The sequence below is a fragment of the Carcharodon carcharias genome, chromosome 7 (assembly GCF_017639515.1).
Source record: "Carcharodon carcharias isolate sCarCar2 chromosome 7, sCarCar2.pri, whole genome shotgun sequence".
Taxonomy (NCBI): Eukaryota; Metazoa; Chordata; class Chondrichthyes; order Lamniformes; family Lamnidae; genus Carcharodon; species Carcharodon carcharias.
Window position 1 is genome coordinate 27,483,217 of NC_054473.1, and position 25,308 is coordinate 27,508,524.

Consider the following 25,308-nt stretch of genomic DNA (forward strand, 5'->3'; position numbering starts at 1 on the left):
CATTTGTTATTGCAAGACTTCAGCAAAATTATTTGGTTATAGGTCAGTCTCCCATGGCGAGGTGAGGCAAGACAGTTTAGTCTTCAGGTTAATGGAATATGAAGTGAATAATTGGATCAGCACCGGAGAAGACTATGACGCTGGAGGCTAGAAGCAGACAGAGGTTGAATTTAGGGCAGGATTAGATTAGAGGCTGGGTGGTTGTTAGGGGATAGTAAGAAGTCAGGAGACCGAGATACCCAAGAATGGAGAAAAAACTTTAAAAAGATCTTACATTTGTATATTGTTCAAGATATCCCCACAGTGTCCCAAGCAACTTTATTGCCAGTGAAGTACTTTCGAAGTTTAGCAACTATTGTAATCTTGGTAAATGTGGTGGCCATTTTGTACTCAAGGTCCCACAAATGCAATAAATTAAATCACCAAATATTCTGACTTTGTTGTTTGAGGGGAAATATTGGCTAGAAAACTGGGAGAACTCTCCTGTTTTTCTTCAAATCATGTCATGAGATCTTTTATGTCCGCCTGAGAGGATAGAGGCCTTATTTTAATATCCCACTTGAAAGACAACACCTCAGTGCAACTTTGCCTCAGTACTGCACTGAGCAGTTGAGATTATGTTTTCAAATCCTTGGAGAGGGGCCTGTACCTATGGACCTTCTGACCTGGAGGAAAGAATATTACTATTAAGGGTACAATGAAGGACAAGAGATATAGGCTGAAGCTCAGAAGAAACGGAGTTTTCTAATGATATGGCTGAGCAGACAGCATATAGATGAGAACTAACGGGGACTGAGGATGGATCCTTAAGGGATACCAGAGGTAATAGTGCTGGAATGGTAAAATAAACTATTGCGGGTAATTCTCTACCTACAATTATATGGATAAGAATGAAACCCGGTAATTTCTGCCCCATCTAGTTGGGATACAGTGGAGCGGTATTGGAGAAAGATGGTGTGATCAACCATGTCAAACGCTATAAACTTGTCGAGAAGTACTTGTCGCACTTGTATAGGATGTTATTTGTCACTTCGATAAGAGCCATTTCCGTACTGTGACAGGGAGGAAACCTGATTGGAGGGATTCAAACATGGAGTTCCAGTTAAAGATGGGCACAGATTTGGGCAGCTGCAATGTGGTTTTGCAGGGAGGAAACTACTAAAACAATTTATTTAGTTCCTAATATTATTACTGTTTGTGGGGCCTTGCTATGTGTACATTGACTGCTACTTTTCCCTACAAGGGTGACCACACTTCAGAAGTAAATCATTGGCTGCAAAGCACATTGAGATGTCCTTCTGTCATGAAAGATGCTGTATAAATGCAAGTTCTTTTCTTCCTAGTTCAGTTATGAATCCTCATCTCACTAAAAAAGCAAAAATAATAGTTTTAAATTGAGCTGGTTTATTTTTGAACTTGTGTATCTTTTTTTTAAATAAATAGTGCAATATGATGTCCTCAAATTTATAATTATGTGGTAGTCAACATCTTGCTAAACTTATTTAATACATTTTTCAGGTTATGGTATGGAAGACTAATTTTGATGCTGAAGATTATGGGGAAATGTTGAAAAATCAATCTCGACCAATGACTGTTAATTGTATGCTGAAGAATTCAGATGGCCCTTCTCGGTTACTGGAGAATACTTCAAAGTCACATGTGGTGGAGGTAAGTTTTATTTGATTTACATAATCTCTTTATGGTATTTACACCTTCTTCACAAAATATCTTGTGTAAATACATTTTCACCTTTCATTTGAATACTGAGAAGTTTGCTTTTCTTTTTTTTTGAGTGAAACAGGTATTGTATTACACACACACACAAGTTCCTGGAAATGCACTGACATGTGTGATCAATGCACAAATACTGATGAATACTCCAGTGCAGTTCTTCCAGTAAAACCTTTTTTTATATTGTGTTTACTGGCGCTCAAAGACCACTGGCAATGACTGTCTTACACAACTGGCAGCAGTTCCAAAGTAAATTTGTTGGATATGCCTATGCCAGGTATGAGAGACCTGGTGAAAATTAGTCCACAAGTTCACCTTGGGGCTCCTGTGGCTACATGTTGGGAGTTGCAGGCTTAGCACCCCTCTGAAACACAATACCAAAGTACCAGAAAGTCAAGCTGCTCCTGCTGTTTAAACTGTTTTTCACCAGCAAATGTGACACTTCTCAATGTGGCATCTCTCAATGTTACATCCCCAATATTAAAATCAAGGGGGGAAAGGGAAGAAAATGCCGACTTTGGCTGGATTCATATCTGATTTGGCGGTCAGAGGCCAACTATCATAGCCTAGAACATTTCTGCGGGAATTCCTGGCAATATCCTTGTGATCTTCAGCTGCTTCATCAATAACCTTCCCTCTGGTGTAATGTCAGGAGTTTGGCAGTTTGGTCACAGTTCTACAGTGGTTCTCTCCCATCATGCTGCCTGACTTGCTGAATATTTCAAGCACTTTGTTTTTATTTCAGATTCCTCGCATCTGCAGTATTTTATTTTTGTATACGTGTTACAATTATTTGCATTTTCCTGTTTGAGAGAAATTACTTTAAATAATTACATCTCTACTTCATTACTGCTCAATGCCTTAACCTTTCCAATATCTCTGATTCCTGTAGAGTATCGATGTTTCAAAAATTGTGACTTATTTATTACAATTTGTGTGTACTTTATTTTGCCTTCTGAGTAGGTACATTGCACCTACCCACTAATTCAATTTGATCAATGATAAGTATGGACGAGCAAACATAAACACGTTTGTTTCTATAAGGCGCAGCTTAATAGTCTGGAATCTTTTGGGGAAAAAAATTAAACTTGGTGTGGGTGACTTCCAAGTTTACTGAGCCTATGAGATCTAGCGGGATATTTTACCATGGGTGGACAGATGGGTATTTAAATGAGCAAAAATTCCAATTTTGGCTTTGGTTTACTGAGATGGGCAGAGTGACAAGCAGCCAAACTACACATACAATGCTGGTTGGCGTTTGAAATATATTGATAAGGCTGGAAGCCTCGGACTTAAGCTGCTTTGCAGATTTAACTGTTAGGAGCTGGATTTCCCAGGCTTCACAGCACTCCTTGTGTGCCAGGAGGAACAGGAGTGCTTTGTTCTCGGCCTCTCAAGCATTCCCACAATCAGACCCCACTGCCCTTTAGAATGGTCCCACCCTCCAGGATTGGTCCTACCTGATTTAGTGGCCTCCTCTGGAGTCCTCCCTGTCCAGCTGTAAACCAAGCTTGCCAATCAGGCTGACTTCTGGGCAGTGAACCTGGAGGGACCAAAAGACATACACTATGGAGTTAAAATTACATGGTACCTATGTGCTACTGGATGCTCTCCCCATCCACCAGTCTGTTGGTAAGGGGAAAAAAACTCTCTCTCAGATTATGATTTGTGTTTAGTATTCAAATTTTGGAATGAAAGAAATGGAATGATGTGCGTGAAAGAGAATAATAATGTGCACACAAGTGGCCCAGAAATTTCTCGCATTATGATTCCAACTTATTTTGCTTTGACACCCTTTGTCTCATGCGATGACGGTTTATGCCTTGGTGGTCAACTTTGTGTTAAACCTCAGCTGGTGTGGCTCAGTATACCCTCTGGTATTGCAGTTTCTGCCACATTTGCTGCAGATGAAGGCAGTGGGCTGAGAAGGTGCAGGATTTGCTGGTCTTTGTTTTCTCTCAGCTAGCTGAGTTTTCCATTTCTCCTTGCCTCTTCCAATTCCCCTCCAAACAGTCAGGCTCCAGAGGTTATGGCTATCCTTGTGTGGAGGTATGTACATCCAGCAGGTCGTGATCCAGTGGCCAGTTCACCTTACAGGCTTTTGGATGTACAGCTTTCATTCTTCCAATGGACATGGCCAAGCCAGTGCAGATATTGTTAGCTTTGTAATGAATGTATGCTGATGGAATTAGCATGCTCCAGGACCTCTAAGTTACCTTGTCCTGTCAAGGGATGTCAGGGATATGTTTGAGACAGTGAAGGTGGAAACTGTTCGGTCTTTTGTCCCATCTAGCATAATGTTGTCCAGGTGTCGCCGGTGTAGAGGAGTGAACTGAGAATGCAGACTTGGCAGGCTTTCAGTTTAGTGTTCTCGGTCAGGTTGCTGCCGTTCCATGCTCTCTTACTCAGCTTCTGCGTAACAGTTGCAGCTTTTGCGATGATTTCAGCATCAAGTGACAGATTGCTGGTGATGTGGAGCCTCAAAGTGTGAAACTATCAACAACCTCCAGCGTCAAGTTCTCAATGCTGATTGAGAATGGCAATATCCTGGACAATAACATTTGTCTTCCTGATGCTGATGATCAAACTGAACTCTTTACGTGCATGAGAGAGTCTGTCTATTTGCTGTTGAAAGTGCTCCTTGGTATGAAATGTTAGTGTGGCATTATGGGCATTCAGCAACTCTTTGATGATTTGGCACAATTTTGTCTTGAATCTCAAGTGGGCAAGGCTGTAACAGATTGCTGTTCTATAGATAAACTGAAGGCATATAACAGCAGCAGCAAAAAAGAATATGCCAAAGAGTGTCAGCACCAGAATGCAACCCTGTTTGACCCCACTGTGGATTTCAGGGGGTTCCAGTGTTGCCCTGCCCTAACTGATCTTACTCATTAGTTTGTCATGGAAGGGGAGATCACACTGAGCAGCATTGGCAGGCAGCCAATATTTTCAGCAGCTTAAATGAACAGACTCTGCACACATGGTCGAATGCCATGGTGAGATCAATGAAGGCAATATATAGTGATCTCCTTTGTTCACAGCATTTCTTGTGCAGCTGCCGGATGGAGATGATCACATTGATTGTAGAATTTCCCGTTCTGAAACCTGATTGAACTTTGGAATAGATGCGTTCAGCCAGAGTCTATAGTCTGACAGTTGTAGGCAAGTACTTATCTCTCTGCTGAATATCTTGGGAAACCGCGATAATTGTTGCAATCGCTTCACTTGTCTTTGTTCTTGTACAGTATCACAACCTTTGCATCACACATATTCCTGGGCATTGTCCCCTCCCTCCATCAGGGACAGAGAAGTTTACACGGATGCTGCAGGAGTGCCTCTTTGCCATGCTTGATGAGTTCAGGTGGTATAACATCATTACCTGGATATTTGCCAATGGCAAACAAGTCAATAGCTTGTGGGTTTGACATTCAGCTCTTCCATGATGGGCAGGGTCTCAATGTTGTCCAGAGCTTCCTCAGTGAACATGTTCTCCCTCAACTACAATTAAAGTTAGTGTTCCACCTATCTCTCCAACTGTTTATTGCAGTCAGCAATGACCTCCCGCCCTTTTTTCAATGGAACTGTTTTCCTCCTGATGGACCTGTTGCCTGTTTGATCTCATTGTACATGCCCTAAGTGTTGCCTGTATTGAAGGACATCTGGATATTTTGGAAAAGTTGTAACCAGTAGTTATTGGCGTTGTGCCTGTTAGACTTTGCTTCAAGCAGCTCTTGGTGTATCCTAGTCTTCTCGCACCAATATCTCTTGTAATTAATGAGAGCGAATCGCTTGACTTCAGTGACAGGTTCCATTACAGCGATGTTAGTCTTGAACCACTCAGGATTTTTCTGCTTTTACTGCATTCTCAACATATTGGAAGCATCATAAATAATGTCTTGAAGAATGTTCCACTCTGCCTCTGCACCCTGTGTGGAAATGCTGGAGAGCGCCTGCTCAGTTGAGTTAAGGAACACTTTGGTTCTTATATGATAGACAGCATGGCTGACTTTGATATGAGGACAACCTTTCTGCTTTAAATGGAAAGGACTTCCAGGGTTGCATCCTAACCCTGGTGCACATCAGGGAGCAACCTGTATCGCTGTGAACGCTGTGGTAGCTGAAGATGTTGAGAATGCTGTTGAGAGAGTCACATCTGGTGATGATCAGGCCCAGCTGGTGCCAATATTCTGACCCTGGAAGTCTCCAGGACAACTTGTGGCATGGTTTTTTCACGAAAAAAGTGTTAGTTACACAGCGCTCATAGTAGCAGCAAAGCTCAAGTAGCCTCTGTCCATTTACATTTATCTTTCCTGTGCCATGATATCCAAGGCAGGAGGACCATGTCTCATGGTCCGTGCCCGCTCTTGCATTGAGATCCGCCAGTATATAAAGGCGTTCTGTCTTAGGGATTCTGCTCTCAGCAGTGTCAAACTTCTCATAGAACTGATCTTTTATCTCTGTAGTGCAGCACAGCTTTGGAGCATAGACACTCATGAGTTTAACTAGCCATTGTTGAGTTGAGAGGTGAATAGAGCGAATACATTCTGAACCATTTGTGGGGGGGGGGCGGAGCGGGTGGTGTTCTATCATTAAAATTAGTGAGTTCCTTACAGTGAAGCTCATGAGTGTCCACTGCACTCTTTTCCTGGCAGATGAATGAGGAATGTTTTTCATTGAGTGATGCACTCTTGTTGAGCCTTGTCTCTTGCAGAGAAGCTATGTCAATGTTCATCCTCTCAATTTCCATGTCAATCACAGCTGTCTTGCACACATTACCAACCAGCTGCAATTCGTCTGTCAGCTCCATTCACATGGTCCTTACATTCCAGCTTACCAATCGAAGAGTTCACATCCTATTTCTTTTTGTTTGTTTGCCTGGTGCAATAAATTTGGTCCACTTGTTGAGGAGAAATTCAAAGTCCCTGGCTTTGAAGAAGGTAGACTGTGGTGGGTCAGCACCTTACTAGTCAGGGGCTGCCCAACTTGAGATGGCCCCCCCAACTGTTGCAGATGGCCCATGGTCTCGACGCCAATCAAGTTGGACTTACCGTTTGTAACTGCTGTTTCCTGTGTTGTGTTAACGCTCCTAGGCCTCCCCAGGGCACAAACCTGGGTAAATTTTATGGAGACCTTGGGCTGCAACAAACATCACATTGGGGCCCAAAGGAATGTGGAATACCATATTTGGCACCAGCTTGGTTACAGGAGTTCCTGGGAAGATAACATAATTAGATATTAGTCTGCCCTTCGGCCCCACTCCAGATTTTTTTGCCAGGATTTACTCCCTTAACCTTTAACTCTTCCTGAGGTATTCAGAAGGCAACAGAGCTATTCGCTCATAGCTAGGGACTTTGGTTCATGAGTGCCAGACATATCCACATACCAGTGGGCTTGCACACGGCATGTCTAGGGGCCAAAGCTCCTCCGATTTGCTGAGAAGCTTTAGCCTGGGGCTACGAGGTATCCAATGTCTGTGTGTTACCACAAGGAGGCACAGCAGAGGACTTGCTGATGGTGAGGCTGTCTACTGACAGGGAGAGACTTGTGCATTTGGCTCTCCTTTTCGCATTTCTGCTGGCTCAAGGTGTAGGCTGAAAATGAGAAGCAATGTAGCACACAAAAAGCAGGAACATGCTAACTCTCTTCACCCACATGCTAGATGCATCACATCGATCTGTTAGATACACATGATAGCATAGTTACACAAAAATTGCACTCCATTACCATCCAACACTATCAATGCCAGTATTTGAGGCGTTGGCAAGGGGCACCTCATTTACATGTGTCAAATGGATGCAAGAGCAAGTCGGTATTTGATCAGGCCCCTTTCTGACCCTATCAATGGGCCTATCTTGTCGTCTTGCAGCATTTTTAAAAATTATATTTCTTCAGGCGTTGCACCCCAGCAAGAGAGCCCTTCTTCCGCCTTTAGGGAAACCAGCTACTCAGCATCCTAACTTCCATGACCATGCCGCTCATACTTTTTCTTTCCTTCTTCCCTTCCTGGTTTATGGAATTCATACCCCTTGCCATCATATGTCTTGTAACAGGTGAACAGAAGTTCCACAGTTTACATAGCTTTACAGACACTCCTGAAAATGTGATGCAACTGGTTCTTAGCAATTTTCATGGGACTTCTACTGCTGAAACTGGTGGAACCACTGTGCAATCTCAGTGCCACAGTCTCTTGATCAGTAATTCTTAATTAAGAATAAACTGTAAGATGTCAGCATTTGTGATCCGAAGACCTGTTGTTTCGTGGACATTCAGAGAATGATTAGAATTTTGGCTAATTTGGCTTTGCATGAACCTACTTTTCAGTTGCAGTTTCCTTAATGCCCTTTTCCTGTACCAGAGTTTTTCAGGACCTCCACAAGATGGCTCCCTTTTGAACTAGTAGTGTCAGGAAAACATCAACTTCTTTCCACTCGTATTTGCTCGTCATTTTAATTTCGTGACACTTACTCCATTGGCGTCTTTCTGTGAACAGTATCCGGTCGCTTAAATAATCTAAATCTTCAGCACATTATTTCTGACCTTTATAGGAGGAAATCTACTGCAGTATTCCAGAAAGGAGCATGGATGTGAATTGTCCATGCTTCCTGTGCCCATGCCTAACGTCGGTTACTTAAAATCTTGACTGTGTTTTCCTGTAATCAGTCTTTGACTTCCTTTTTGAAACTGTATGCAGTAGACTAATGTCTGCACATCTGCAGATACTTTTCCGGCAATACAATTCAGTAACTATAGCAAAGCAGAGTGATGTAATATTTGTATTGACTGATCATAAGAGGATTACTGCTGACTTAAACAGTTTACTATATTTTGACAGAAGTTAGCATTCACAGATAAAGTTAGTGTATACAGACCTCTAATTACGCAATCATATGATGCAATAGAACCATAGAAAAGTTACCATACAAAAAGAGGCCATTCAGCCCATCGTGTCTGTGCCAGCCAAAGAGTAAAAAGAAACTAGCCACTCATTTTAATCCCACTCTCCAGCACCTGGTCTGTAGTCTTGCAGGTTACAGCACTTCAGATGCAGATCCAGGTACCTTCTAAATGAGTTGAGTGTTTCAGCCCCATCCTACCAACTTAGGCAGTGAATTCCAGGCTCCCACCATCTTCTGTGTGAAAAGGCTTTTCCTCATGTCCCCTCTAATCCTTCTACCAATCACTTTAAATCTATGGCCCCTGGTAATTGACCCCTAAGCTAGGGGATACAAGTCTTTCCTGTCTACCCTATCTAGGCCCCTCATAATTTTCTACACCTCAATTAGGTCACCCCTTAGCCTCCTCTGTTCTAAGAAAAACAACCCTAGCCTATTCAATCTCTCCTCATAGCTGCAATTTTCAAGCCCTGGCAACATTCTTGTAAATCCCCTCTGCAGTCTGGAGCAATTGTGTCCTTCTTGTAATGTGGTGACCAAAACTGTACATTAAATTTCAGCTGTGGCCTAACCAGCATTTTATACAGTTCCATCATTACGTCCCTGCTTTTGTATTCAATACCTCGCCCAATAAAGGAAAGTATTCCATATGCTTTCTTGACCACCTTGTCCACCTGTCCTGCCACCTTCAAGGATCTGTGGTCATGCACTCCAAGGTGTCTCACTCCCTCTACCTCCCTCAATAACTTTCCGTTTATTGAGTATTTCCTTGCTTTGTTTGCCCTCCCCAAATGCATTACCTCATACTTTTCCGGATTGAATTCCATTTGCCACTTCTCTGCCTACTCAGCCAAACCATTGATATAATTCTGGAGTCGACAACTATCCCCTTCACTATCAACTACATGGCCAATTTTTGTGTCATCTGCATATTTCCCAAACATGCCTCCCGCATTTATGTCTAAATCATTCGTATGTACAACAGACAGCAATGGCCCTGTCACTGAGCCCTGGAAACACCACTGGAAACTGTTTCCCATTCGCAAAAACATTCATCAACCAATATCCTTTGTTTTCTGTCACTGAGCCAGTTTGGGATTAAACCTGCTGCCTTCCCCTGTATCCCATGAGATCTCATTTTACTGACCAGCCACTATGTGGGACCTTGTCAGTGATTCTGTGATTTGCAACCAGGGTAGAATTTCACTGTAGTTGTGTGACTATAACATTTGCAAACCCTCACCCCAAGCCCACCATTGTTTGCCATTGACTACTAATATTGACATGGATGCATCACCATATGCAAGTTCCTCCCCAAGCCACACCATATTGACTTGGAATTATATCGCCATCCTTCCCTGTCACTGGGTCAAAATCCTAGAACTTTCTCTCAAACAGCAGTGTGAGTATACCTATACCACCTAGACAGCAGTCATTCAAAAAGGCAACTCATCACCACCTGCTCAAGGGATGGGCAATTAATGCTGACCTTGCCAGTGGCACCCACATTCCAAGAAAGAAGAAAAAAAAATCAGCCCATTTCTGCTTCCAAGGACTGTAAATAGCATCTCTACCTACATTACAACAGTGACTATACTTCGAAGTATTTCATTGTGTAAGGTTTGAGTTTAGGAGTTACAGATTACCCAAAAAGGGATCGAGCTCATGTGATTTTAGAGTAGCTTATTTTGAAGAATAAGTTTAAATATGATGCATCAGATAAATAAACAGGAAAAGCATATGATTTGTGACATGTGAGAATGGTTTACAGATCCTGGAGGATAAATGGACGGCTGATGCAGATTGAGTATTGATCTCTGTAGCTGGGGGTGGCAGCCTTCTGTCCTATAGTGAAGTGTCCTCGTTTGAAGAAGGCTGCTGTTTCCCCTCTGAGTGCTTGTTTATACAGTTTATTTCAAGGTCTGGTAACCTACCCCATGTCAATCTCTTGCTCAATCCCCAGTTACTGATGACCAGGCAGGTACTTAAGGTAACTCCCCCACCGTCCATCACCTTGCCTTGAGGTCACCTTTCAGCTTATCTCATAGTGGGTGCCATTTTTTTAAACTCCTGCCAGACACTTCACAGAATTGCAGAATTGTTATGATGCAGAAGAAGGCCATTCGGCCCATTGTATCTGCACCGGCTCTCCAAATGAGCTTTATGACTTCCTGCCATTCTCCTGCCTTTTCCCTGAACCCTGCACATGGCTTCTATTTAAATAATTATCTAATGCTCTTGTCAATGCCTTAATTGAACCTGCCTCCACCATACTTCCAGACAGTGGATTCCAGACCCGAACCACTTGCTGTATGAAAAAGTTTTTTCTCACATCACGTTTGCTTCTTTTGTAAATCACAATAAATTTGTGCCCCCTCATTCTCAATCCCTTTGAGTGGGAACAGTTTCTCCCTATCTACTCTATCCAGTCCCCTCATGATTTTAAACCTCTATCAAGTCTCCTCTTAGACTTCTCATCTCCAAGGAGAACAGTCCCAACCTCTCCAACCTTTCTTCACAACTGAAGTTTCTCATCTCTGGAACTATTCTTCTAAACCTCTTCTGCACTCTGCTAATGCATCCACATCCTTCCTATAGTGTGGCACCCAGAATTGTACACAATGCTCCAGCTGAGGTCTAACTAGTGTCTTATATAATCTCATCATAACCCCCCTGCTCTTGTACTCTATGCCCCGATTTATAAAGCCCAGGATACTGTATGCTTTATTAACTGCTCTCTCCACCTGTCCTGCCACCTTCAATGATCTATACACATATACACCAGGCCCCTCTGCTCCAGCACACCCTTAAGAATTGTACCCCTTACTTTATATTGCCCCTCCATGTTCTTCCTACCAGAATGCATCACCTCTCACTCCTCCGCATTGAACACTTGTCTGCCACTTATCTGCCCACTCCACCAACTTGCCTATGCCGTTTTGAAGTTCTATACTGTCCTCACAGTTTACAATGCTTCCAAGTTTCATACTGAGCACAAACTTTGAAATTGTCCCCTCCATACCAAGGCCTAGCTCATTAATATATGTCAGGAAAAGCAAGGGTCCCAATACCAACCCCTGGGGAACTCCACTACAAATCTTCTTCCAGCCTGAAAATATCCATTGACCCTCTGTTTCCTATTACTCAGCCAATTTTGTATCCACGATACTGCTGTCCTTTTCATTCCATGAGCTATAACTTTTCTCACAAGTCTGTTGTGTGGCATTTTATCGAATGCCTTTTGAAAGTCCATGTACACCACATCAACAGCATTACCCTCATCTACCTCTCTGTTACATCTTCAAAAAAACTCCAGCATTAGTTAAACATGATTTCTCCTTTAGGAATCCAAGCTGGCTCTTCTTAACCCACGTTTTTCCATGTGACTATTGATTCCATCCCGAATAATTGCTTCTAGAAGCTCCCCCACCACTGAAGTTAAACTGACTGGCATGTAATTGCTGGGCTTTTCCTTACAGCCTTTTTTGAACAAGGGCGTAATGTTTGCAATTCTCCAGTCCTCTGGCAACTCCCCTGGGTCGAGGGAAGACTGAAAGATTATGGCTAGCGCCCCTGCAATTTCCCCTCCTCACTTCCTTCAATATCCTTGGATGCATCACGTCCAGCCCCAGTGCCTTGTCAACGTTAAGTACCGACAGTTTATCCAACACTTCCTCCTTATCAATTTTGAACCCCTGTAGCGACAGAGATTCCTCCTCTATCACCTTGACCTCGGTAGCATCTGCTTTCTTGGTAAAGACAGATTCTTATTAGGCAAGGGAATCAAAGGTTATCGGAGTTAGATGGGAATGTGGAAATCGAAACACAAGAAGATCAGCCATGATCTTATTGAATGGCGGAACAGGCTCGAGAGGCTGAATGGTCTACTCCTGTTCCTATTTCTTATGTTTTCTTAAAGTATTTATTTAACAACTCTGCCATGCCCCCTGCCTCCATGTGTAAATGCCTTTTTAGGTCCCTAATTGGTGGTCCTCCTTTTACCACCCTCGTACTATTTGCCAAAAGAAGGCTTTGGGATTCCGCTTTATGTTAGCTGCCTGTCCTTTCTCATAATCCCTCTTTGCTTCTCTTATCTGCTTTTTCATCTCCCATCTGAACCTTCTGTATCCCGCTTGGTTCTCAATTGTATTTTCTACTTAACACTTGTCATAAGCACGTTTTTTCTTCTTTATCTCAATTTCTATCCCCCTTTTCAACCAGGGAGCTCTGGATTTGTTTGCCTTCCCTTTCCTGTTTCCCTTGGTAAAAGGGTACAAGACTCCATCCTATCAGCTTAGCAATTTCAGCATGGAGGCTTGTGCCAGGAGACCGTGACATGAAACCCCCGAGAGCACTATTCTCCTTGGTATTATCTCTGTTTACCTCTGTCCCTGGCTACTTAGAACTTTTTTTTCCAAAGATAGAGGGAAAGAGAACCAACTTTCTACTAGAGGTTCACAACCCTAAACCTGCTGATTATGATATCCTAAACTACCATTTCTTACAATTGGCTGTTTTTAAAATTTCCTGAGGTTATGAAAGACATTATATAATCACAAATCTCTCTGTCTGCCTCTCTCCATCTGCATTTCTGTTTGTCTTTTTGTCTGTCTTCCATGTGTCTGGTTTTGGTTTCTCCACATGGTGGGGACACTGAGACTTTGAAAGTGTGCAGAGAAAGGCCATAAGATTAATTCTCAGTGTAAAACACCTCCGTTAGCCAGATGGGCTCAAAGAGCTGGTTCTGTGTACGTTAGAAAAGCATAGAATCAGGTAACTTGATCAAGCTTTATAAAATAATGAAAGGACTAAATTGTATTCATGTGATCTGATTCTTCCAAGTTGCATACGTAAGAGAGAACCAACACTTGCAAGTTATGTAAGGGCAGAATTACTTTAACCATTAACTGAAATGTTATTATACCGTTGGACTGCACAAGATAATTTGCTCCTATTATACTGAATATAGCCCGTGATGTCGATAAGTTTTTTAATTTGTCATTTGGGATCAATCGATAAATGGCTGCTTTTGTATCTACACATTCTTCCCTTGGAGGACAAAGTTAAGGAGTGGAAAGGCTCGTAAGCTTATTAACAATCTGACAGGCTACGATGTGAATGCTTCTTCCATGGGCGTAACCATGCCAGATGATAGGGTGGTTTGTTCAACATTACAGGAGGGTTTTATGGACTCCAGAATCCAACAATGAGGGGTGCCACCTCTACCCATCGAATGAAAGTATCCCACTGGATGTCAACCAAGAATTCAGAGCTGGAGCATTCCACTCACTGAGAATGTCAGGAGTTGGGTTCCATACCTGCAGCTCTTGAGTCAGAGATGGGACTGCCACCACTAAGACACAGGCTCATTCCTGTTTGATCATAACTTTAAAAAGACACCTTTAACTGCTCTTCATATAATGATGTGTAGTGTTTCAGTCCAGGAGTACAATGACAAGGTCTCCATGTGTATAGATAGAAAGTACATTATGACCAACTGACTCCACCAAAAAAGTAAGGAACAAGTTGACAAATATAATTGCTCATGATGAATTAGTTTAACAATGGCCTGAGTTTTTCAGTCAGCAGGTGGGTTTGGCGGGAGCGGGTGGTGGTGATCGCAGAACTGACTGCCGCCCGCGATTGGCTCCGCTCCACCATTTTACACGGGTGGGCCAATTAAGGCATGCCAGCGCAAGATGCGAGCCATAGCGCTCAGCACTACCTGTGCGGGCGGGTGGAGAAGGGAGTGTCAAGGCCAGCGCTCTTTTGCGCATACATGGAGCTGTCTCAGGGAGATTGAAGCACTTCTAAAATAAATAAATAAATGGTTTGGAAATTTAATTAAACATGTCCCCTCATGTGACTGTGTCACATGAAATGGGACATGTTTTTATATCTCAGAAATTTAAGTGATAACTTTAGGAAACCTCATCCGCTCATGGATGAGGTTTCCTAAAAAAACGTGACAGCCACTTGGCCTTTTCGCCTGCCCTCTGACCTTAAGGTTGGGCAGCATAAACAATTACATTAATTAATTCATTAACAGCCTTAATAGGCCTATCAGTTTTCAGCAGGTGCGCAGCCGACTCTGGCACGTGCCTGCTGAACAAAACCTCGCGAGACAGCAAGATGACATCGGGTCACACACCCGATGCCATCGTGCATTATTTTATGTGCCGGCATGTTGGGCCCGCCCCCACACACCAGCTGAAAAATTCAGGTCAACCTGTGTGTTAAACTATTTGCACAAACATTAGCCTCAATGTGAGGACATTTAAATGAATTGTGTTAGTGGTTCACATGGCTATTTGAAGGCAAAACATTTGGTTTTATGTAGCACAAAAATGTGAAAACAAATTAAATAATAAACTGATCAATTAATGAAATCATTTATGAGAATGTTGTTCACTCTTGCTTAATGTTTCACAGGATCTAAATATTGCTTTGAAGGACTGGATTCAGTGGTCATTTAGAATACGTGGTTAGTTGTAAAGTAAGGTAAACTGTAAAATGTTTCTCAAATATAATGTTTCTCACATATAATGTGCACAAGGATATTCGTTTCTTTGCATTAATCAAATGGAACATGTTACTTCTAAAGTAAATATACAGTCTACATCATCAGTGACGTAGCTTCACATGATATCAGAGCATGAAGAGACATCGTTCCATATAGAGCCTCATGTAGAGACTACTTTGTAAATAGTTAGCATTATGCCAGTAAAAAAGAGTTTGCTAACAGTATTGCCTCCAACATTATCTTGAAGCCCAGGACCACAACTACCACATAACAAACCAAAGATGACAACAGCAGGTGGCAATGGTTAAAGGTGACAAAAGGACCAACAAGTGAAGAGCGCAGTGACTGAAAGGAGCAGCAATGGAACCGACTGCAGCACAAGGATAGTGTGAGAAACTCTTACAACTGTACACCAGAAGAAGTAACAGCAAAAAGGAAGAGATGGGAAAAGTCCTACCTCTACTAAAGTGTTTTGACCATGTGGAAGGCCCAGATTAAGCCAAGAAGTGGCAGAACTGGCATTGCAGGTTTTACCAGATACAGAACAGCATCAGGACTAGCAGATAAGACTAACAAGGAACAGATCAGTACCTTACTCTATGCCATCGGCAGTAGTGGTGAGCTGCCTGCAGCGGTTCAAGAAGGCAGCTCGCACCACCTTCTCAAGGGCAATTAGGGATGGCCAATAAAGGCTGCTCTGGCCAGCGATGAATGAATTTTTAAAAAGTGCAGATGATGTTATGGTCACACAAGACATAAACAAAGACACGGCACCATATGAAGAAGTTATCAAAGCCTTCGGTACTTATTTTAACCTTGGGGGAGAAACATCATTATAGAGCGAGCAAAATTTAATAGGTGTACCCAAAGACCAGGAGAGAGCATAGGTTCCTTTATTAATGAGCTAAATCAATTAGTAGAAAATGTGAATACGGAGCCCTGAAAGACAAATTAATTAAAAATCACATTGTCATGGGAGTCTTAGAAGTGACATTCTCCGATTTTTTTACAGTCGCGGTAAGACTTGGCCCCATTGAAAACGGTACAAGTAGCGAGGTAGACAGAAGAAAGAAAACAAAAGTTTTATTCGAGGTGAAAACAAAATCTCATGGAGAAAACGGGCTGGTACAGTCCAATTTATAGCACATAAATATTGCAGTGCACCTAACCTCAAAAAGAGAAAAGGGCGTGGTACATTATTCAGTATTCTTGTGGCGGGAAAAGGGTGCATTGGCACAAAGAATGCCCTGACAAAAATATGGAGCGCTATTCCTGCAAGAAGAAAGGCCATTTTAAATCAGTTTGTTGCAGCAAACAGCTTTTAACCAAACAATTAAAGGAGAAACAATGAAGATCATATACCATTCAGGAAATTGAATACATTGAAAAAGTTGAAGAAAAACAACCAGAAGTATCACCCTTGGGCAAAATCAAATGACCGATTGGAAATGATTGGATTACAGATATTATGGTCAATAGACATAAAAGAAACTTCAAGTTAGACACTGGAGCAGGAGCTTCAATTCTGTCAAATACAGAGACGTGGTTTTAAGATACTGCAGCCATTGACCATAAGACTCCGTGATCCATGAGGCATTCAGCTGAAAGTCAAGGGACAGTTGACTGCAAAACTCCAACACAAAGAAAGAGAAATCACAGAAACCTTGTATATAATTCACAATCAAGAATGCTCACTATTGATCTGGAAAGCTTTCACAGATCTGCAACTCATCTACAAAGTTGATGAGCTCGGAAGCTCAGAAAAATCAACGGCATTCAGGGCATATTTCCAAAGTTATTCAGAGGTCTAGGAGAGATAAAAACAATCTATCGCATCACAATAAGACCAAATGCAAAACCAATGTGCTTGTTCATCCCAAGAAAGGTTTCACACCCATCTTTAAAGAAAGTGAAATGAAAACTTAAACCATGCTGCATCAGGGAATCATATCACCTGTCAACAAACCCGCGAATTAGTGTTCAGGCATGGTTCCTGTCCTAAAACCAAGTAGCTCGATACACATCTGTGTTGACCTCCCATAGCTAAACAAGGCAGTCGAAGGGGAGATCCACCCAATAGCATTTGTGGATGAGAGCTTGGCACAACTAGCAAAAGGTACCATTTAGTATGCTAACAGTGGCTACTGGCAACTACCTCTGTACGAGGAATCCAAACTACTGACTACGTTTATCACACCCTTCGAGAGGTATTGATTTAATCACTTACCTTTTGGAATCACGGCAGTTCCAGAGATTTTCCAGAGAACAATGACAGCCATTTTGGAGGGATCAGAAGGGGTCATCTACCACATGGATGACATCGTGATCCATGGGTCCACCACACAGGGACATGATACAAGAGTGAGAGCAGTGTAACAAAGCTAGGAAGAAGCAGGGCCAACTCTCAACAATAAGTGTAAGTTTTCACAACTCACTATAAAGTTCTTGGGACATATCATTCAGGCATCAGGGATGACTCCCAACAAACCAAGGCCATTAAAAATTGTCCACCGCCCCACATCGTTACAGACTTCATTGAGATAGCCAATCAGGCAGGGAAGCTCCTCCCTAACTTAGCACATGAACAAACCACTAAGACAGCTGCTCAGACAAGACCAGGCATGGTTTTGGGGAGAACACCAACAAATCTCATTCCAGAACATCAAGAACATGCTTATTTCACCAGATGTACTGGCACATTATGATCCAGAACTGCCCACAAAAGTTGCTGCGCATGCATTAGCAACTGGTCTGGGAGAAGTACCCTTCCAAATCCAGAAAGATGAAACCCACAGACCTGTATATTATGCATCTAAGTCATTAACTGAAACTGAACAAAGATACATGGTGATCAGAAAGGATGCACTGACAGCCACATGGGCAAATGAGAAGTTCACTAACTATGTCCTCGGCCTCCAGTTTGCAGTAGAAATGGACCACGAGCCATTGGTCACCTTATTAAATAACAAGGAACTAGCAAAGATGCCATGTAGAGCCCAGAGATTCCTGCTGACATTCATGAGATTCGATGCCAAGACTGAATATTTACAAGGCAAACAGCAAATAACAGCAGATACATTGTCACACAATCCTGTTGGGAAGTCTAAACAAGAATACAAAAATCTTGCCGAGGAGGTAGAGTCATACAACTCACTTAAAACCTTCTTGCCAACAATCACATGGAAGCTGAACAAAATATACCAAACATAAAAAACAGATGAAGAATGTATTAAAATCAGAGAATACTGTGAAAATGGATAGCCAGAATATGTTTCTAACGATATCATCCTAAAACAATTCTTCGAGCAACACGAGCATCTCAATAATGTGGATGACTTATTAATCTACGATGAGAGGTAGGTCATAACAAGATTCCTCAGACTCAAAATACTTTAAAGAAAAGACCAGTGACACCTAGGCATTAGAAAGTGCTCGAGCACATAATTCAGCTTGGTGGTCAGGAAGTTCAAATTCACTAAAGGACATGATTCCAAGCTGCATCACCTGTGCAATCCATTGCCAAGAGCAGAAGAAACTTTTGATGGTATCGTCATTTCCACCCAGATCCACGGAACTTCTTGGAATGGATCTATTTGAGCTCAAGGGAAAGACATTCCTCATTGTTGCTGACTATTACTCCAGATGGATTGAGGTTAAATGTCTTCATGGAACAACGTTAGCAGTCATCAGTGCACTAAAATAAATTTTTGCCACACATGGCATTCCAGATCTTGTCATTTCAGACAATGGTCCACAGTTTGCAAATGAAGGTTTCAAGAAATTTACAGAAGGCTACGAATTTGTCCATACAACTAGTTCGCCTGGGTACCCAAAAGCAAACGGTGAGGCCGAGAAAGGAGTAAGAACAGTCAAAGCATTGTTGAAAAAGAATGATGATCTCAACTTAGCACTATTGAGCTGAGTTCCACGCCATCACAGAATGGGTTAGTTCCTTCAGAACTATTGATGGGAAGGAGATTATGCATTCAACTTCCTGTTCTTCCACATACACTTATACCATGTCTAAGAACCTCTGATATCGAGAGAATAAGGAAGAAGAAGGATAAATATTGTACAAATCAGACAAAGAATTACAATCGATGCCATAGAATGCATGAGTTACCAGAACTACAACCAGATGAACCAGCCTGAGTTAGAGACTAGAATAGAGAAGGCCAAATACTGGAAAAGACACTAAGTCCAAGATTGTATCCGGTTGAAACAGAGAATATGATAGTGAGAAGGAATAGAAATGTACTCATGTCAACAAGAAGATGGCCATCAATTGAATGGGCTAACTATCCATATGATCAGGAGGGCAACCTGATCAGAGAACCAATAGTACAAGCTACTCAACAGAGTTCAAGTGAGAGAGCATGGAGAACCGGAATTCTATGCAACCTCCAAGAGAGAGATCTAAACAAGGTCAGGGAGATTGGTGAAACCACCACAACACTTATCTCTGTTGCTGGCCTCTGATTGACCGGGAGCTCTCGGTAGGCGAGACTTTCGCCTCGGGGTGTTGGTTCCAGGGGAGGGCCTGCCAGTGGCCTCACCATTGCCTGATTGGCTCACGATTGGATGAGCCTTCTTGAAAAGAGGCAGGCGAAACCCCTGATGCCTCAACAAAATTCCACTCCTAATGGTAGATATACTGTAACATTGTTGACACTAGTTCTTACCTGGGCTAAAAACAGGCCATTTCTGATCCATCAACATTGGCAACATGGTGAATACTTCTCCACTGCAAGTTTCCTTTTATTGATGCTAGTCTTGGAAAAAAGTTAGGAATATCTGACTTTATTGTGAAAATGCAGGGAAAATCATTTGCCTTTGAGCTGCTACATCTGACACCTATGAGTTGTTAACTGTACTAAGTTTATTTGATTGCAAGAGTTCTTGGTAACAGCTGTTAAAATATGTGCACAGTTAATGGGTTGGTGCTTGAATTAGTTACATTATAATGTAATCTTGCTCTCAATTTGCTTTGTAGTTTCAAGGAAAGTTTTTAAATAATGTATTCAATAGTGTATGGTATAATGGCATCAATTCCTTAAATATTTGGTAAAAATAATACAGTACGTTGTATAAATGATAACTGAATTTAAACCACACACTGTTATCACTTCTGTTACGATATTGAACTTTATAGATTACTTTGACTCTATTAAAATTGTACTTTGACTTAATTACATATTTAAATATTATTGGTTCAGCTCAGATTTTCCAAATGCGACATTTGGATCTGGCTGAACCTCTACATTATATAGTGAAATTTAATAACATTATTTCACTGCAGTGATAAACGCTACACTATTGGTTAATCTGAATTTATTTTTAATGCAATCTGGTGATATCAGATTGGATGTGAAATGTAACATTTGCAAACTTGGCTTTGTACCAGTGTATGTAAACAGCTATTGTGCAATTATTTTCAAAGGGCGGAATCGTCCCAGATTTTCACTAAACAGGGTACCAGGCGGGAAAAAGAACATTTTTACCCGCCAGCTGCAATGGTGGCTTTTCACGCTGTATCACCCCAATCCCGCCTCATTAATAATACATTCCCAAGAAACATACCTTTTTGATAGCGGACGGGCTGTCATTCGCCCGCCACACCATAACCTCGCCGCTTCCGCTCGCCGGGCACCATATTTAAATTGCAACTGTGCGCACACACCTCTCAGTGCTTCCAGCCCAGGACTGCTGCATGGAAGGCATGGCCCCGAAAGGCAAGAAGACTGCAGCCACCCTGGTTTAATGACATGTCCCTTGAATACCTTTTGGATGCAGAGGAGGCCTGCCATTGTGTCCTTTACCTCCGTTCTGGCCACAGGAGGGGCAGCAACATCACTAATCCGCATGGGAGTCAGTGGCAGTGGTGGTCAATGCCATTGCCCTGCAAAAGAGTACAGCCACCCAGTGCCGAGAAAGAATGAATGATCTCCTCCGTTCCTCATCACTCTCAACTCACACTCACAAACCCGTCACACATCCACAGGGATCTCAAACTGCCAGTTCAAGGGACATCACCATTCACTCTCTCACACACACCATCGTTGTCCTCATCCTGCCCATGGGACCACTTAACACCCACACATGCCAGGTATACTTATCGTCTGGCCTGGCAGGCATCCTGCTTAAACTCTCTCCATCTCTATTCATGCTGGACAAGCTGGCACATGACTAGAGGGAAAGGTTGCGGACCGGTGGAGGAATGCCTGAAATTGAGGTCCTCGTGGATGTTAAAAACAGAGCCACCCAGCTGGCCAGCGAGGATATGGACCTTCCCTGTGCTAATGGTGAGGTCGGTGGTGCTCTACTAAGTGAGGATCCAGCAGTGCAACATCCATCAGACAACCATAATGTGAGTGATGTGTCCTGTTCCATAGTCCCCTTCCAGGGACTATCGCTCCTTGCTATCACAGGTGCGTCTAGGAAGCAGCTGACTGAGTCCATGACCCAGGACCTCCAGCCAAGCCCCGAAGAAACCTCCCAAGAAGAATCTGTAGACTCCTTCATTAAAGACCAGTCACAGCACTCACCCCACACCCTCCACCAGCGCAGAGAAACACACCACGGCGGAACCTAGCTTTAGAGTAGCCTCGGGATCATAATCTGGTGAGCCCATTGCACTTTCTGATCCATAGCAGGCAGCGGCAGGAACTTCCCAGTTGTCTAGCACTCGGAAGTTTGTTGGAGGCCAGAAATCTGCTGAATCCGTGTCAGATGATGAGCCTCTGGACTCGGTCATGTCTTAGTTGCTGGAGCTGCAAAGGCAAGCTCAGGAATATCAGGAAGGGATGTCTGCAGCACTCCTCAGATTGCAAGGCACAATGGAGGAGCCCGTCCTCCTTCAGGCTGGGGTGATAGCACTGGCATGTCAATTTACCAAGGTCAACACTGGTAGGATGGTGGCCACCAAGGAGACCTTGGTCGAGGACATAGATCTTGCACTGTTCCGTGAGCTGAACTCCATTGCTGACACCATAGCTGGTCTCCCAACAGTGTGTACATGAGAGGGGTGCGGGGCAGCATGATCTCACTCCAGCTACCCCTTCTCAAGGAGTCAGCCAAAGGCCGTTGGGCACCCATAGGGAGGAGGATCAGCAGGTGAACACTCTGGGGCCATCTACCCAAGTGATCCTGGCCGTATCCAGCCCATCCAAATCCCCTTTTCTTGTGATCCCAGCAACAGCAGTTCCACAGGCTGAGGAGGGTGCCACTGCCACACAGCAGGAGCCCAAAAGCAGCCCTGGGCCCTCCAGGTCTCAGCCCTCCAAAAGACCCCTGTCAAGGTCATCAAAGACAGGGCTAGCAGACAGTAGGTTGCCTCAACCTGCACTGTCGATGTCCGGGGAGCACCAAGAAGTAGCAGCAGGGTTAGGAAAGTTATGAAGATGTAGCTGCACAGCCTGGGTATGGGTGTTAATCACTTGTACTATTGTCAATAAGCTCCCAAGAATGTCTCCCTGCCTATGACTTCTTGTTCTGCTAAGCAGTGTTTGTGTCACTCAGATGTGAAACCTTGGTTCCTGCACAAGATAAAGGCAGGTGCCTCAGTCCAGGGTCTCTTCTCTGTGCTTTGTGCAGCCTTCAGGCTAATTGATGGTCCAGCCTCACACTCCCTGGACACATTACTGATGACTGCACCTCAACAATGCTTGTCATTGCTGCCAGAATGTGGTGGCCAGACATCACAGAGTACTGTCATTTTCTCTGTGTGCTTTCAGCACCTTTAAGGTTGGGCTGACCCCGATCTTGTGAGCATCTGTGACCAGTGATGCTTTTTTAAAATTCATTCATGGGGATGTGGGCTGGGCCAGCATTTATTGCCCATCCCTAGTTGCCCTTGAGAAGGTGGAGGTGAGCTGCCCTCTTGAACCGCTGCAGTCCATGTGCTGTAGGTACACCCACAGTGCTGTTAGGGAGGGAGTTCCAGTATTTTGACCTAGCAACAGTGAAGGAACAGCAATGTATTTCCCAGTCAGGATGGTGAGTGACTTGGAGGGGAACTTCCAGGTGGTGATGGTGTTCCCATCTATCTGCTGCCTTTGTCCTTCTAGATGGTAGTGGTTGTGGGTTTGGAAGGTGCTGTCTAAGGAGCCTTGGTGAATTCCTGCAGTGGATCTTGTAGATAGTACACACTGCTGCCACTGTGCGTTGGTGGTGGAGGGAGTGAATATTTGCGGATATGGTGCCAATCAAGTGGACTGATTTGCCCTGGAAGGTTTCCAGCTGCTTCACTGTTTTGGGAGCTGCACTCATCCAGGCAAGTGGGGAGTATTCCATCACACCCCTGACTAGTGCCTTGTAGATGGTGGACAGGCTTTGGGGAGTCAGGAGGTGAGTTACTCGTCACACAATTCCTAGCCTCTGACCTGCTCTTGTAGCCACCATATTTATATGGCTGGTCCAGTTCAGTTTTTGGTCAATGGTAACCCCCCCCAGGATGTTGATAGCAGGGAATTCAGTGATGGTAATGCTCTTGAACATCAAGGGGCAATGGTTGGATTCCCTCTTGTTGGAGATGGTCATTGCCTGACACATGTGTGGCACGAATGTTACTTGCTACTTGTCAACCCAAGCCTGGATATTGTCCAGGCCTTGCTGCATTTGGACATGGATTGCTTCAGTATCTGAGGAGTCGCAAATGGTGCTGAACATTGTGCAATCATCAGCGAACATCCCCACTTCTGACCTTATGATGGAAGGAAGACCATTGATGAAGCAGCTGAAGATGTTTGGGCCTAGGACACTACCCTGAGGAACTCCTGCAGTATTGCACTGGAGCTGAGATGACTGACCTTCAACAACCACAACAATCTTCCTTTGTGCTAGGTACGACTCCAACCAGTGGAGAGTTTTCCCCCTGATTCCTGTTGACTCCAGTTTTGCTAGGGCTCCTTGATGCCACACTCGGTTAAATGCAGCCTTGATGTCAAGGGCAGTCACTCTCACCTCATCCGGGAGTTCAGCTCCTTTGTCCATATTTGAACCTAGACTGTAATGAGTTCAGGAACTGACTGGCCCTGGTGGAACCCAAACTGGGCATCAGTGAGCAGGTTGTTGCTAAACAAGTGCCGCTTGATAGCAGTGTTGATGACCCCTTTCATTACTGATGATCAAGAGTAGACTGATGGGGTGGTAACTGGCCAGGTTGGATTTGTCCTGCCTTTTGTATATAGGACATACCTGGGCAATTTTCCACATAGCAGGGTAGATGCCAGTGTTGCATCTGTTCTGGAACATCTTGGCTAGAGGCGCAGCAAGTTCTGGAGCACAAGTCTTCAGTACTATTGTCGGGATATTGCCAGGGACTGAAGGGTTCCTTCAGCAGTTTCTTGCTATCACGAGGAGTGAATCGAATTGTCTGAAGACTGGCATCTATGATACTGGGTACCTCTGGAGGAGGCCAAGATGGATCATCCACTCAGCACTCCTGGCTGAAGATTGTTGTGAATGTTTCAGCCTTATCTTTTGCACTGCTGTGCTGGGTTCCTCCATCATTGAGGAGGGGTATATTTGTGGAGCCTCTTCCTCCAGGGAGTTGTTTAATTGTCCACCACCATTCATGACTGGATGTAGCAGGACTGCAGAGCTTAAATCTGCTCCGTTGGTTGTGAGATCGCCACCACTGTGCAGCCACCTCTGCTGGGTCTGTCCTGCTGGTGGGACAAGACATACCCAGGGATGATGATGATGGAGCCTGGTGAATCTAGAGCCTGGCTTTGCTCCTGAATGGATCAGGTGCTGACAGCTGGCAAAGGATCAGGTGCATTTAAAGTTCCACGGCTGTGTCTCCATGATAGGACCCTGATCACAGAGTGCAAGCAAGCTGCCCTCGGTCAGACAGGAGTCAGACATTCAAAGAAGCTGTGTGAAGATCTATGGAGTGTCCTCACACACCATGTCATCATCCTGCTCCTGGAATCAAGTGACCAATAGGGCCTCTGCTGCATCTCTATGACAGGAGCCTTATCACAGAGAGTATGTGCGCTGTCATTAGTCAGACTGGAGTCAAACGTCCACAGATGCAATGTGAGGATCTATAGTGTCTCCTCACTGCATGTCATCATCATCCTCCACAAATCTAGCAATGAGGGCCACCTGAGTGTTCCTGCCTCATTTGGACAGTGTGAGGACCTCATCGCCCTCATC

At 43.7% G+C, this 25,308-nt stretch overlaps 1 protein-coding gene across 8 annotated transcripts in view; it reads left to right on the forward strand.

Annotated features, from left to right (window-relative positions):
• LOC121279921 (POC1 centriolar protein homolog A-like) overlaps positions 1-25,308 on the forward strand; it is a 145,396-nt gene that overhangs the window by 57,291 nt on the left and 62,797 nt on the right. For all 8 annotated transcript variants that reach the window (XR_005943526.1, XM_041191491.1, XM_041191488.1 and 5 more), the window contains exon 9: positions 1,519-1,668. Coding sequence is in view for 7 of the 8 variants with exons in the window: in XM_041191491.1 (XP_041047425.1) it covers positions 1,519-1,668 (150 nt within the window). In the remaining variant the exon portion in view is untranslated. The remainder of the gene's footprint in view (positions 1-1,518; positions 1,669-25,308) is intronic.